The sequence below is a fragment of the Neofelis nebulosa genome, chromosome 6 (genome assembly GCF_028018385.1).
Source record: "Neofelis nebulosa isolate mNeoNeb1 chromosome 6, mNeoNeb1.pri, whole genome shotgun sequence".
In the NCBI taxonomy this organism is placed as follows: Eukaryota; Metazoa; Chordata; class Mammalia; order Carnivora; family Felidae; genus Neofelis; species Neofelis nebulosa.
This window is the reverse complement of record NC_080787.1, coordinates 115,101,144-115,116,487: the sequence shown is the minus strand read 5'-3', so window position 1 is coordinate 115,116,487 and position 15,344 is coordinate 115,101,144. Positions and strand designations below refer to the sequence as shown.

The 15,344-nt window shown below is 40.5% G+C and overlaps 1 protein-coding gene across 5 annotated transcripts in view; it reads right to left on the bottom strand.

The window, feature by feature from the left end:
• Positions 1-14,604, bottom strand: part of NKAIN2 (sodium/potassium transporting ATPase interacting 2) — a 1,000,454-nt gene extending 985,850 nt beyond the window's left edge. For 4 of the 5 annotated variants that reach the window (XR_009263279.1, XR_009263281.1, XM_058735148.1 and 1 more), the window contains exon 1: positions 14,384-14,604. Coding sequence is in view for 2 of the 5 variants with exons in the window: in XM_058735148.1 (XP_058591131.1) it covers positions 14,384-14,497 (114 nt within the window). In the remaining 3 variants the exon portion in view is untranslated. Of the gene's footprint in view, positions 1-14,112 lie in introns of all 5 variants that reach the window. The other variant, XR_009263280.1, reaches the window with a different exon arrangement.
• Between the last annotated feature and the right edge of the window lie 740 nt (positions 14,605-15,344).

The window sequence follows — 15,344 nt, the reverse complement described above, 5'->3', positions numbered from 1 at the left end:
GGGGCTGAGGGAAGGAAAGGTGGTATTGACTTTTTATAGAGCTCCCAATGATTGTCACCCAGGGCCACAGTGCATAGGGCTTGACTGTCACAGGTGCACAATGGCTGGGCTCAAAGCTACTCTTCCCTCATGGTCGCCTCCAATGTTCTCCAGACAACTCCAAATTTAGTATGAAGAAAACCTGCTGTTACTGCTAAGTGCTCTTTCTAGGGCTTTGCTCTAGCTCAGTGCATCTCAGCAAGAGGGCTATTTTGTACTTTGGCAATGTCTAAAGACATTTTTGGTTGTTACAACCAGGAGTATGCTGCTGGCATCTAGAGACCAGTGATGCTGCTAAACATCCTGTGATGCACAGAACTGCACCATGCAACAAAAAATGATCCAGTTCAGAATACCAACACTGCAGAAGCTGAGAAACCGCCTTACCTGAAACCTACCTTTCCCTTCCTTCATCACTCCACTCAACATACTTGTTAAACATTTCAATTCTTCTAGTTCATCCTCCTGAATCCCACTAACCACCCTTCTTTTCCAGCTCCAATTGCCAGCTTACACCAAACTCTCCCCAAATTCTCACAATTACCTATAATCCCTACAACGCTCTTCTTCTTTCTGGCTGTGTTCCTCTTCATATCTTATTTCTGATCATCTTTAATAAAGCCAAAATATACAGTGAGGATTCTTCTATCAGCTGGTCCTCATGGCCTTTCATCCTTCTCACCACTGAACCTTCCACCCAATTCACCAGCCAATCAAGGGCCTCTGCATCCCCCCCAGGCAATGCTCCTGTCCAAGACCTAAACCCCTATACATATTATCTCACCACAACCACTAATACAACTACCTTTTCTATTATCTCCCTTCAGCTGAACCCACCTTCTGTTCTCAAACATCTGCAATGGCATTCCAGTAATCTAGCCACCCCTTCCATTCTGATTCTGACATCCTACTCATGGTCACCCAGTCCTAACTCATATTTCAAGACCCCTTAGAGCCCTCCTATACCCTCAGTTTTGTTCAATCTAAGAACAAGGAAACTTCCATTTTCTGCTTTCCCATTCCAATTCTTAGAAAGATGGGGAGTGATGGAAAAGTAGTTAGTTCCCCTGCAAATGCATGCCACCCAGTTTCAATAAGGCCTTTGATGCAATTTAGCCATCATTTAAGTTATCGCTGCTCCGCCCTCACATTCCCCCACAGAGCTTGCTCCAAACCTCAGGCTTTCACTCTCACTTGGTGTTGCTTCTTATCCCGCTATGGTGAATGACTGTGCCATTCACCTGGAGAATTTACATCTGTACAACTGCGTACCCTACCTATAAAGTTTAAACTCCCTCCAAATGTGCTTCAGTCCATCCACAAACTGCACCCCTGCCCATTTCCTTCCCTGCCTCACCTCCCAATTCTCCCCTACTTGCCAGCGAACCTGACTGTTCAATGTCCCGTGCATACACTTTCATTCTCACCTTCTTCCTATCATTTCTTTTCTTTTCTAAGTAAGCTCTACACCCAATATGGGGCTTGAAATCATAACTCTAAAATCAAGAGTCGCTCTACTGACTGAGCCAGCCAGGCACCCCCATCATTTCTTCCTCCTGGGATTCTCTTTTCCGCAGGGTCTAATTACGCCAGTGCTTCAAACCTTGCGTGAACAGCCTATATAGACATAACTGATCACTTGCCCCAAACCTCCATAGTACTTCATTCTTACTTCCTTTACAGTTCTTATCTTCCCATGTTATACTGCAGGTAACTACACATAACATTTAATCTCCTAGACGAAGGCCTGGTTTGTTTCCACTGCCCAGCTCGACTCTGCTTCTTCTACCTTGAATTACACACACACACATGCACTTACATATGTGTATATGTTATCTTTACAATACATCATAATGTATATTGAACATATATATATTCAAATATATATTGAATAATATATATTGAGCATATATATATAAAATCTCCTAAAATGTTTTACAAAACGCAACGTAACTGAATTAAATTTGTCAATAAGTATCTTGATAAAATGGTAGACTCCCCCCCCCCAAAAAAAAAAAGGAAAGGAAACATTTATCAGCAGTTTCACTTAAGTTTCACATATCAGGTTGAGAAATCTGTGAATCCCTTCAAGTCGTATGGGCATTTTTCTGGTGAGAAAGCTCATAATTCTTCATTGATTCTCAAAAGAGCCTATCATGCAGGAAAAAAAAAACCCAACAGTTAAGAAGTACTGCTGTGGAGAGAGATGTGAAATAGAAAGACAGAATTCACTGTATTATTTTCATTCTGATCTAAGAAAATCTTTGGGATATATAATGTTATATCAATTGCAGAAAATAAAGCTAAATAATATGAATTTGAAATATATGAATTCACATTTTTTTAAAAAATGGCCCAGTTTACATCAACATTTATTTTTCACCAACACTGATCTTTATAGTAAGCTGAAATACAATCTTACAGTACATAATGAACAGAGAACAGTAAAGCATTTTTAAGTACTATCACATTAAGCAAGTAGTATGGCTTCATAAATAAATAAATAATAAGAATCAGGTTGCAATTTAAACTAATCTTCAGTTATTACAACCACTAAATATTAGATCCGTGATAGAAACACAGCTTGACATTCCTTTCGGCTAGACCATATCCTAATTGCCAAAAGGACAGAAACATACACTTAATTTACTCAGCACTTGTCATTAGGCTATTCATGTGTGGACATTTCATAAAACCTTCCTCTTGAAGCTGATTTAGTAATTACTTAATTTCCTCCCACTGTTCATTAATTCATTTGTTCATTTTAAAACAATCATGACTGGAACACACCATTGCAGGTTAGGAATCAACTCTAGGTTGGTTCCTAGAGTTTCATTGGGTCTTCCTCTGCCAACGCCCCATGGCAGGGCCCTAGACAGAGCTGCTTCTCAGCCTCTGACAGTAATGTACTGCTGCACTCAAACCACATGAGGGAGACTTTCAGGCTCCCAAAGACTTTGTAACAGAAGATATTTTTATGTCACAGATTGCTATTCAACCAAACAGTTGAAATCCCTCCTATATAAACTGAGATCACTGCCTCTGCCTCAGTAAGTTTGCTAACACTTGTCCACCTATCCCTATTAAAGTTCAATATGTAACATTCTTATTCACATTATGAAAGATTACATTTAAAAATGAGTTTACACGCAACAACAGAACTATTTTGCGTGTGAAGTCTGCATCAAATTGCTACAGAAATCTCAGAAAAATTCATTGGGGTTTCTTTCTCTACTTAAGGGAAAAGCTCGTATTTTAGGCTGCTATGGTAGTTAACCCTAGAGTCAAAGTAAGCGCAATAACATAGCAATCATCACTATCTCATTCTTGTGAAAAGAAAGTGGAAACCAACAGGTTTCCCTTAAGAATTAAAGTAAGAGAGGCATATAATTAAAGGTCACTAAACACTGTTATTATAAGATTTTCATGTACTAAATGTAAACTGAACTTATACCATTTGCCTGATTTTTAGGACAGTTTTTTTGAACAAAAAATCTATTCGAAGACAGTCTACAAAATAGTAAACTGGGAGAGCAGTGTCCCCTGTATCTAAGAGCTTGTGGAACTTCTCAAGAATGTTGTAAATAAAACCAGAAATACATTCTTGAGAAAACTCATTAATGAATTTGCAGTCATCTTCACAGACTTCACTAGACTATCCTTTAAAAATGTATACATCATTTTAAGTAAAGTAGTATTATTTGCCTTTTAACCCTTATACATTCAGGACCCAGGCACCTCTCCCTAATGTTCCCCTCCTCCCCAACCCTGTCCTTTAGAAGAAAGAAGAAAACTTTCAATACCAAGCCAAATAAAAGCAAAACTTAGGTTTATAAACACTGTTGAACAGTCATAATTTAACTACTATCCTTTGACCAAATAAAATAGAACCACATTTTATGAAAGATGGGCAAAAATGAAACTCCATTAATCCCTACTGATAAGGGTAAGAAATACATAACGCTATACATAGCTCCAATAGTTTAGAAAAATCACAAGTTATAGGTTGTCATCAAATTTTTGAGCAAGCCTTTTTTTTTTTAATTTTTATGTATTTAAGTAATCTCTACACACAACGTGGGGCTCAAACTCACAACTCTGAGATCAAGAGTCACATGCTCTCCTCACTGAGCCAGCCAGGCACCCCAAGCAAACATTATTTAAAAAGGAGGAAAAGGGGGGAAAAAGACCCAGAGCTCTTTACATTTGTTAATTATCAAGTCTACAACAGCTTCTAGAGATTTCAAATATGTAGCTCATTCCATCGCTCCCAATAACTGGAGTTAAACACACCCACAGACTCTATCTCATATCTGCACCTCAGAGAAATAAAATGGAGCAAATAGGTAGCATCTAGATACACCATCTACTATAGGTCAACTATCCCCTAATTTACAGATTGAGAAAGTGAAGTGAGGATCACTGTGTTCACAGAGATAAATTATGACCTCCAGGAGCAAGCTGCCTTCCACCACCACAGGTGCCATAACAAAGGAAGTGCTCAATGCCAAGGCAGGTCAGCAGAGCCTTTCTCCAGGGGCCAAGATCACAGAAGGCAGCTAGCTACTAGGCTGTAATGTTCTCCTTGGGACACGTAAAAGTTTTCCCCACTTTCCATTTCCTAGTGACATCAGAAACTGTCCTTTATAAAAATAATACTCTAGGGGCAACTGGGTGGCTGTAAGTTGAGCATCCGACTTTGGCTCCAGTCATGATCTCGCGGTTTGTGAGTTCAAGTCTTACATCAAGCTCACCACTGTCAGCGCAGAACCTGCTTCAGATCCTCTGTTCCTCTCTCTCTGCCCCTCCCGCACTTGTGCTCTCTCAAAAACAAATAAAAGATTTTTAAAAATAATAAAAATAATACTCTAGTAGATCTCCCTTGCATATCTCCTATGGCTAGAAGTTCCTATAGAGTAGGCTCATATGAATTCCCTACCCCTGAACATTTCAGACGTAATATTGACCCATCTATCATTCGACACATGGCTGTCAGTTAAAACAGCCTCCTTTGAAACACCTCCCTATTCTGTTGTGTCATTAGCATCATACAGATGCATACAAAGACTTCTGTTAACAGAAGAGATTTGATTCCTCTATTCCAGTCTAAGACCCATTTGTTTTCAAAGAACACAACATTGTTGAGGCTTTTAAATGTGTTACTGTTTTAGTGTGTGTGCATTGATTAGAAAACAAAAGTCAGTAGGAGAACCCCTTACCACCAGCCCTGCAAAGACAGACATTTAGGGTCCCATGCTGGAAGAGCAGGCATGGGTCAGAAGTAGGCTGCTGGCACTGCTCCTCACCTGCAACTTTTATAACAAAGAGCTTCAGCAGCTGCCCTCCCCCCAGGGGTCCTCAAGTTCCAAATATCCTTGGAAACCCACTGCAACATGTTGCCTTCTTGGTACCATTACCAGTCAGACCTGAGTTTCAAAGTTAAGATTTGTGATTTTAGTGGCTGAAACATAATTCAAGAAACTCAAGTAAATACAGGAAACATAAGAGCCAAGTATATGAAAACAAGATCCCCTTCAGTTATTTTAATTATGTGATAATAGTGTTGGATATTCTTAAACATCTCTATGTATTACTATTTTGTTAAATACTTGCTAAGTAGGTTAAGAGTTTCCGTACTGAATTTTTAGCCTTTAAATATTGTTTAGGTAATAATTTAATATTATTAACTTTTAGGGTGCATCATTAGCCTAGAGTAATATTTCACTTAAAAGTGTTTCTGAAAATGCTAGTTCCATGGAAGATTAATAGGGGATAGAAGGAAAAGAGGTCCTTAGTTCACTGCAAGCACTTTATAAGTATTGTGGAGTTAAATTGTGGAATTAAGCAGGAGTTTCTCTCGTGTAGGACTTCTAGGAGCTTCGAAGATGTGCTGTGACCCCTCGGGGTAGGAGAGAGGATAAAGCCTGCAGATCCCACAACTTACTTAACCTCAGAGCTCATGTGCAATAGAGCATTTTGCAGAACTTGTGCCCATGGAACACAATTCTAGAAATGCCAGCCTGAGGAAGGACCATGCTGATTGGTTTGTAAGTTTAAATTTAATTCTTTTTTTTTTTTTCACGTTTATTTACTTTTGAGACAGAGAGAGAGACAGAGCATGAACAGGGGAGGGTCAGAGAGAGAGAGGGAGACACAGAATGTGAAACAGGCTCCAGGCTCTGAGCTGTCAGCACAGAGCCTGAGGTGGGGCTCGAACTCACGGACCTCGAGATCATGACCTGAGCCGAAGTCGGCCGCTTAACCCACTGAGCAACCCAGGCGCGCTTTAAATTTAATTCTTAATGAACACTTCAAGAAGATATATCAGACACATATGCATTTCAAATAATCTGAACCTAGTGTTATAATCCTTATTGAAATTTCCCCTCAAATGATAAGAAAGAAAGAAATGTTTCTACAAGAAATCAGATGTTACAACTAAGGCCACTGGCCAAATGATATATAAACAGCCCATAACTACCCCTACCGCCACTGGGGGAACAGTTCTGGAAGATTCAACTGTTAATAATTACAAAGATTTTCTAGATATCAGAAGTTTAGGAAGCTCTTCTCACATGTGTGAAGCTCTTTCACGTGTAAACTTTGAGCCTTCCCCACCCCTTCCAGCCCCCCGCCCCCCCCCCCCCCCCCGCACATGCTCCTTAAGCAGGAATGATTTGCCTCATTCTTCAAAGGAGGAAATGACAGTTATTTGGTTGTTCAGTACAGAAGGCTGGCTAGGTGTTGAAAAATCTGCCCCCTCACTGAATCCAGTGCTTTCCCAGCACACCCCTTTCTCTTTCTCTCTCCCCCAAGGTTGTGCTTGGCAACAGTGAGAAGCTATTCCAGAAATTCAGACTGAAGGGCTAGGTTAGCAGAGAGAGGCCACTGAAGGAACCAAATCTGCTCCAGCGTGACAGGCATACAGCATATAGGCTAGACGCACTGAATCCCTTTCAGATTTTTCGTGATCTCTATTCACTACAAAGACACAAATGCTGCGAATAGATCTTCCATTTATTTCCCTTAGTTAAACTTCTGAATAGGACCAAGCTAGAAGTCAGAAATAGACACACTTGGTCCTGAAGAATTTTTTGTTCACGTAATAACAGGCCGAAGGAAGAATGAGCTAATTATCTAGTTGGGTTGAAAATTTTCAGAAACAGGTTCGTGTATTCATGTAACACCCTAAGTGAAGACCTGTGTTTTATGTCAGTAGTTCTCCAAGTTTGGTCCCTCACCAGCAGTGTCACTGTCACCTGGGAACTCCTCAGAAATGGAAATTCCAGGTCTAGGACCTCCCAAAGACCTATTGAACCAGAAGTCCTGGGGTGGGCCCCATTGATTTGGAAAAAAGCCCTGCAGGTGATTCTGATGCACCATCAAGACAGACAAGTGCTCTTATCTCAAACAACCTATTACTCCAGGTTATTTCCCACAACAATTAATTGTAACTATATTCTCACCAATCAGTAGTCTGGATGCATTTAGGATGTGGGACATGTTTTAAAAAACAGCAACAACAACAACAGGTACATAACATTACTCTGCATTAGCAATTCATCAGAAATTGGTTTCAAAAGGAACAAGAATTTCCCATAGAATCTTTTTTTAAACATTCATATCAAAGTTTCCAGCTCATACTTTGTGCTTATTTCTCAATAATTGGCCTGAAATACACAGTAGTTGTAACTCTCCCCCCACCCCAACCCCCTGCCCCTTGAAAAATGACAGAAACACAACCTCATCATGAGGGCTCACTTTTCTAGGGCAGAACTATAAGTATGTCTTGCACTGTTTGGGCACACTTGAAATCTAGTGTGAACAACAAGCAAAGCTAACTGTGAGGGGCTGGTGCCTCCTTTTATTCCCTACTCCAGGCACCAGCAACTCCTAGTTGTGAAACCCCAAGTCTACCTGGGCCTGTCAGGCCTGGACAGAAGCCTGGTACCAACAGCCCTCCAGGAGCCTGCTTAGGCTTCTGTTGATTACTGGCTCAACAGGAATTAGTAGGTAGATGCTGCCTTTGTTAGTAAAAGAAATGGAAGCTAGGACAGCTGTATCCTTTCATGTTACCTGGAAGGTGGAAGGGATTTCCTGAAGCTCAGTCTGGCTTTAGGTGGGACAGACCTGGGTTTTAGCACAAACTCTATCACTTGCTAAGAGAGTGAGTTAAGAAAAGTCACTTAAAACTTTCTGAATCTCCATTTTCTCCCTTGTAAAGTGAGGATATTAGTGTCTATTACCTATGCTGTAGAATTATTGGAAAGGAATCAGTGGGGGAAAACAAAAAAAAAATACTCATTTAACATTTAGCCCAAAACAAGCTTCGAATACATGCTAACAGTTTTCATTATTGTTTAAGTATTTTACAAAGATAGATTTTTAAAGCATAACACAAAGCACAAACTTTTTTTTCAAAGTACACAAAAAAGTCAGTTTGTCATAACTTTTCAAAAAGAGTTTCTACAAAGATCAAAGTTAGCATGTGATCCATAATTAACTTAAAAGGTGAAAATTATTATCATAAGTCACTTTATTCCATCCCAGGTTGAATGAAAAAAAAAGTCTGCAGCTTCCACCAGACTTAATGTCACCAACGTTTCTATTTGTTAGACCCAGTGCCTGGGTTAGAGTTTAAGCAAAAATGAAAAACACTGCTTTCAGGAAGATGAAGCAAGTAACTCCTTTAAATAGTGATGAACTTTCCAATCTAAATATACCTGAAATAGTTTTAAAAAATCCAGATTAAAATTACATTGCTACCTTAACCCAGAGAAAGAAAACAATATAATTTTATCTTATTTCTTCATAGTTTTTAAATATCCTTCAATTTCTTGGAATTGTTAGGAACAAAAGTTTCACACACTTAGTCCCATTCTATATGTAGAAATTAAGTGTTAATATAACATTTGTTTCTACTGTTGTTACAGGGGAAAGGGAACCTTAGATACATTTTATCTCGATGGACTATGTATTTCATTATATTGAATATAAACAATAACCCAGTTCTCTGGGAGGAGAGGGGGCCAAAATTGGAAGAGTTCACTACGTAGATGAAAAAATAGAACAGAAATACTTCTTGTGTATGTATTTGATGTATGACATTTGAGTGTTATAAGTCCTAGAAATAGAAAATTTTCCATTATTAGCAATATTAGTTTCAAAAACTATTTTTGGAAAAATTACACTGAGCTGCTTGAGATTCTACCAAATAACACAACTGAAGTATATCCTTTGAAATTTTGGCCATTAGTAGAATATATACAAATACTGAATGCAACTGAGGTCATAATTCTAATATTTTTATTTCCGGTATAAATCTAGAAGGGTTAAAATGTGTTTCTGTCTCGGATTTCATTTTTGTTAAGCACACACATGCACAAAAAGGAAACAGAACAAGAAATAAAGACCTCCTATTTCAAGGAGTCCCTGGCTGCCATTCCAAAATTCTTGATTGGGCAAGTAGAGAATCTGCCCCCCAAATAAAGCAGGATCAGAGGGAAAAGGAGGTAGCAATGCCTATTCACATTTCTGGGCCACTGCCCACTTATGGGCTTCATGCCAGGGATGACTCTGGCATTCTGCACAGGGGATGCTGCCCATCCAAGCCTTTATTTGAGAAAGCAGGGGAACAGCTCTGTACAGATTGGCTCTTTGAAACTTTGGGTATATGAAAAAAAGGAACTGCCACTTGGTCTGTGAACCAAGAAAGAGAGCTGGACACTGGAAGGAGTGTCTATATCTTTCTTGGTAAACATTAGAGTAGAGTAGTACTGAATCAGAATGAAAGAACAGATCTAAAAAAAAAATACACACACATACACACAAGACAATGCTGGGATGCAAAAGTAGAAAACATATGGAAAGAAGAAAGTTATTTTATAACTTAGCAAATTCTTAGCATATTTTTACATCATAAGTTTCTGAAGCATTATATGGAAATCGTTAGTCCACAAAATTTAATGTTCACAAGATTTTATTAGCAATGGCATATGTAGATTCATAAATCTAAAATTTTAAATTATCTCACTAGGGAAGGTTTGCGGCAGGTACAGTTCTACATTTCTGAGGAATTTCCAAACATGTCAAAAGTATTCGAGGTAAATCCTAAGATTCTACCAGCAATTTTCAAGTCACTTCACATCACGCTTTGTTCTTTAAAAAGTAACGAAGGTCCATGTAACTATGAACACAGCACAAAGTCAGAACTGACAGCACCAAAGTATTCCATAATTATAATAAGATTGTTTTTATTTAGTCCATGTATGCATTCAGGGCTTCCTTTTCTGATAAATGTGTACTTCTAAAAATGCTTAGTAACTGCTCAGTATCAAGTCACTGTTCGGTAAAACTAAAGATCATTCTTAAGTTTCCAATGTGCTTCTTCACACAGCTGCACGCAAGTATACTAACACAATTCTTAGGTGCACCTGCTCCAAGTTAGCAATACTTCATAAAGCACACGGCAAGAATGGCACCTTCAAGGGTTAATCTGCTAAACAGAAATGTGTACTTTTAGCAGTTTATGGCACATACACTTTGTGCCACAGAGGAATCTGGTGTACAAAAACATGGACAATTTTTAATTTTCTTCCCTGAAAACAAAGCTGTCTTTTGAAACTGAAATAAGTTATGTTCTTCGATATTATAACTAAGTGGTCTTCACTGAGAATTATCTGAGTAATTTTTGCAACATTTAGATAAAGTCCTCTTTGATTCAGCCAAACACTTAAGAACAAAAAGAAAGAAAAAAAAAAAAACAGCTGAAACTTTTTCACCAGCTGCTGAGTTGTAAATAAGAAGTTTGACTGTTCTTGTCCTGTGCCACTATATCCAACACAGCAAATGCAGTGATGAGTTTGTTACTATCTGAAATCTTCAGTTTCTGAGCATTAAGGACAGCAATGATAAAAAGAAAATCACCTTCTTGAGATTAAGAGCTTAAACTTTGAACTGTACACATGAACAAATCTGTTTCCAGAAATCACCCCCTTTTTCATCCCAATCACCCTAAAATCTGAAGTTGGAATTACCATACATCTCAAAGATTTTAATTTATGATACATAGAGGCAGATATTTTTTCATAAAATGGAAGTTTTGTATTGAATCTCTGTGGCATGAAATTCTAAATTCTTGTCTTATAAACTGATTTCCTGACTTTTAAAAGAACGTATGTTTATCCACACTTGTAGTCTGACAAATATTAAACTAAATGCACATTTACTATAATTAAAAGCTAAGATAGAATCCTGATAGAGAAATTTCTCTGGAGAGTTTGTCTCTGCCCATCACTTGTTAAAAGATCAAACACTGTGTGTGCTCTGATAATAACCTGATGAATGAGCTTCCCACCTCCACCATACCTACGAGCTACCTCATCCTCTGCAAAGGTCAGTTGCAAGTTGACGTAGACATAAATGTTTCTTTAAGTCTATTTAAAATAGAGAAACCCCACTTACAGAATTGGAAATAAATGTTTCCAGAAACTTAAAGTTACTTAACAAGGAAATTTAATAAAGTTTCTGTCCTAGACTATTTCTGGCTTTCATTAATTTTAATGTATCTAAGATTTATCTGTATAACTACCAAAAAACATGTCCAGATGTTACCAGGATGCACACTAAACACTTCGGAAGTAAACAAAAGTAGGTGAACTTTTGTATCAATCAATGGTACTGAGTCATAACTGACTCCCGAAACCTGGCTACTTATAAAACCACTTCTACTCATAATAACTCAAACATAATACAAAAAGTTTTTAAAGGTCTATCAAGAGCAAAGGAAAACACATATATCCACCTATAGTGTGTGTGTGCTTTGCAATTATTAATTTGCAAAGAAATTATTTTATTTAAAATTAAATACTGTATTTCTACAAAGCAACAACCACCAGGAATCTCTGAGGTCTTTTAAATGTGATCATTTCACCTTATCAAAGCAATGAATGTTCTTCATCCTTTGTTTTTTGTTCTGCATCTGCATTAACATGGCTGCTAATTATATTAGCCTGGTGGCACTTAAAGTCTGAATGGGAAAAATCACATGATTCTTACAGAGCATCCTTAAGATTCAAATGTATACCTGCTTAGACTGAACACCCTTATATTACAACTGCCTCTATTTTGTTACAAAACTTAGCTTTGATTCAGAATTTGTTTCGTAAGTGATGTAGCACTTCTCCAATACGCCATCACATATTTGCACGCACATAAATAAACACACACACACACACACACACACACACAGGAATCTTTAGCCTTATTGTGCCATTTTGTACCTTTAGGTTTCTTTTTCGTGTATCTATGTGTTTCTAAAATTGTTAAGTTCTTGAGAAGTTTGTATTCATCACACAACATGTCACATGGATCTAATGCCTACAATTGCCATAATAAAGCCCTACTATGCTACACAATTAAAAATTAAATCACATTTAATTTTTTTTAAATTGAAAAGAGCAAAAGAATACTCTTACCCACCCACTCATTCTCACAGTTTTATGTTTTTACACAGTGAATCAGCAAATGTATTCTTTTCTGAATCATATATGACCACAGGAATGTTTTGATAACGTTTATACAATTTGGCATAGTTGGCCTAACCAGTGGTTTAACAAAGTAAACTCATTGTTCTGACTAGCTTTATCATTAAGAGTAAAAATCCTTCATTGCAAAACTTAAATTAATATATAGAAAAGAGAAATAAACCAGTTTACACATCACTGAAAAAATATTATATTCTTAAAATTATATTTATAGTTCCACCTTCTTTTTCTTAAAACCAAGTCCTTAAGAAATTCATAGATCAAAATACATATCTTGAGATAACTTTACTGGGGAAGGAAAACACCCCAAGACAATATGCAACAAAAAGCACTCCTTCAGCTAAATAGTAAACACAACAACAACAACAACAACAACAACAACAACAAAACAAACACTCTTGGGCTTCAAGACAATTGATAAACAATGAAGACCACTTAAGGAATTCTTCTATCAGTTTCAATAGGAAATCCTTGCTCTTTTGAACACTTTACTGATTGGGCTCTCAGAAATCTCCTTCAATCTTGTAGTCCTTTCAGCCTTTATGAAACAATTGTTGGAAATGTGGGTGGCTATTCAGATTAATTTATACTTTCCAAGGAAAGCTGTTTGATAGCAGGAGTGAGCAAGTACTCCCACTTCAAATTAACCACTTACAGTGGTAGATTTTTCACCTCTAAACTATCCTCAGCCCCTCCTTCGATTGCCCTTAGAGAATTTAAATTCATAGACTTGATGTTTTCCATTACTGGCTTCTTGCCTCTTTGCAAACATACAACATTCTTCAAAAAGCATATATAATTCTCCATCCTATAGGATCAGACAATATCTCTATTTCAGGAGCAATTACATACATAATGTGAGATTGAATAATTTTCCTTAGAATTGCTTTTAATAATTGCGATTTAAAGACTACTGGTTCAGTTTATGGCAGTGGTGTTACTGAGTTCATTTAAGTATTTCTCTTCAATCTACATACTTTTAGAACTCAATGTGGCTTCTAGATCAGACTGGTGTAAGGATACCACCTGCCCTACATAGTGGTCTGTTAGAGCATTATACTTACAAGACAATATATTCCTTGAAAAATAACACACGTCAGTGAAGAAACAAAGATACTGCAAAAAAAAATTAGTATATAGAAGAAAAGTCGAAAATTCCATATCTCTCTGTTTTAACACCTGTATAGTAAATTATATGTGACAACCACGTTGTTACAGTAACAGGAATGCAAAGCATAAAGGAACAAGAGATACATCTTGCTTTGCTTAAAGAAATTAAAGACAAGTTTAACCCGCACCTACCAAACTGTCTCCAGAGGGACAGAAATAGGTGAGGGTGGAAAGGCTCACCTCCCCTGTACCCCACAGTGCCTCTCCCTGAAATCATTTTAAACATAGGCAATCTATCTGTCACCTTCTCTCTTTTATCTTTCCTTCCATTCTAATCAATGGCAGACCCATTACCGCACTCCCCAGCCCAGTATCTCAAAGGCGCATTACAGAATAAGAGGACCCAAGTGTCACTTACCAGTTGCATGCCACAGATAAAGATAAGCGTGCACCTGCCACTGCAATAACCCATGGTTTCCGAGACCCCTGCCACAGCCAGACTGTCCCACGTCGGCCACCGTCGAGCCCCCACTTTATCCAATCAGATCGCGGGGAAGGACAGGCAAACCTGCCGAGGGCTCGGGGGCTCCGGGCTGCTGCTGCTGCCAGTGTCCTGGGAAGTGACAGGCATTAGGACCTGCTGGCGCGGCGGCGGCGGCAGCAGCTCCAGCCGCGCCCGCCAAACATACCTTCACTCGCTCGGTGCACACGCCGCGCCGCGGGCAACGCCGCCCGCGGAGACGCGCCCGGGGCCCGCAGGGGCAGCAGCGGCAGCCTCGCAGCGCCGCCGCGCCGTCAGGCATCTGGCCGCGAAGTTTCGCCCCCGCCGCTCCTCGCGCCGGCTCGCCCCACGCCCCCCAGCGCGGCCGCCGCCCGACGCGCGCTCGCCCTGCGCTCTCCGCGCGCCGGCTTCGGGGGCGGCAGAAGCGCGCGCGGGGCGCTGCCCGCCTCCCTGCGCCGCCCGCGGCTCCTCTGCGCCGGGCGCTGCGGGGCCAAGCGGGCGGGGGCGGGGCGCGGGCCGGGCGGGGGCGTCCGGGCTCCGCGGTCCCGGGCGGCGGCGGCGGCGGTGGCTGCCGCACGCAGTGCTGCCGGGTCCGCGCCGCGTCCAGCTGCGGCGCTGCCCCTCCCCTCGCCCCAATGTGCTAATCCTCCTACAACAGATCCTTCAACTGCTCCCCGCCTCCCCTGCCAGAGACGTAAACTTCTCGCAGCCCCGCCGGGGCTGCCTCTTGAGGGGCTGTTGTCTAGGTGGGAAGAAGCGGCGCAGAAGCGGCAGCGGCGGCGGCGGCGCTGGGGACCGCGGGGCGAAGAGTCCGGGCGGCATGTCCGTGGCTTCCTAGGCTTGCGTGGGTCCTGGTCCCGCAGCCGAGCCTGAAACACTATGAGCGAGCGCCTGTGTGTGTTTGGGGAGAAGGGACGAAGAGGAGGGTTAGGGAAGGGGGGGGAGTGATGAAACAGGGGTGCAGCCACGGCATCCTGACCGGTTGCAAAGCCCGCGAGGCGGAGGAGGAGGAGGAGGGGAGGAGAAGGCGCGCTGCGGCCGCAGACGCACTGCCAGCCGCCCGGCACGCGGCTCCGGAGGATCTGCAAGGGCCGGAGCGTGGAGCGCCGACCCTGCTTGGGAAAAGGGACCGGGTTGCTGCTGGAGTT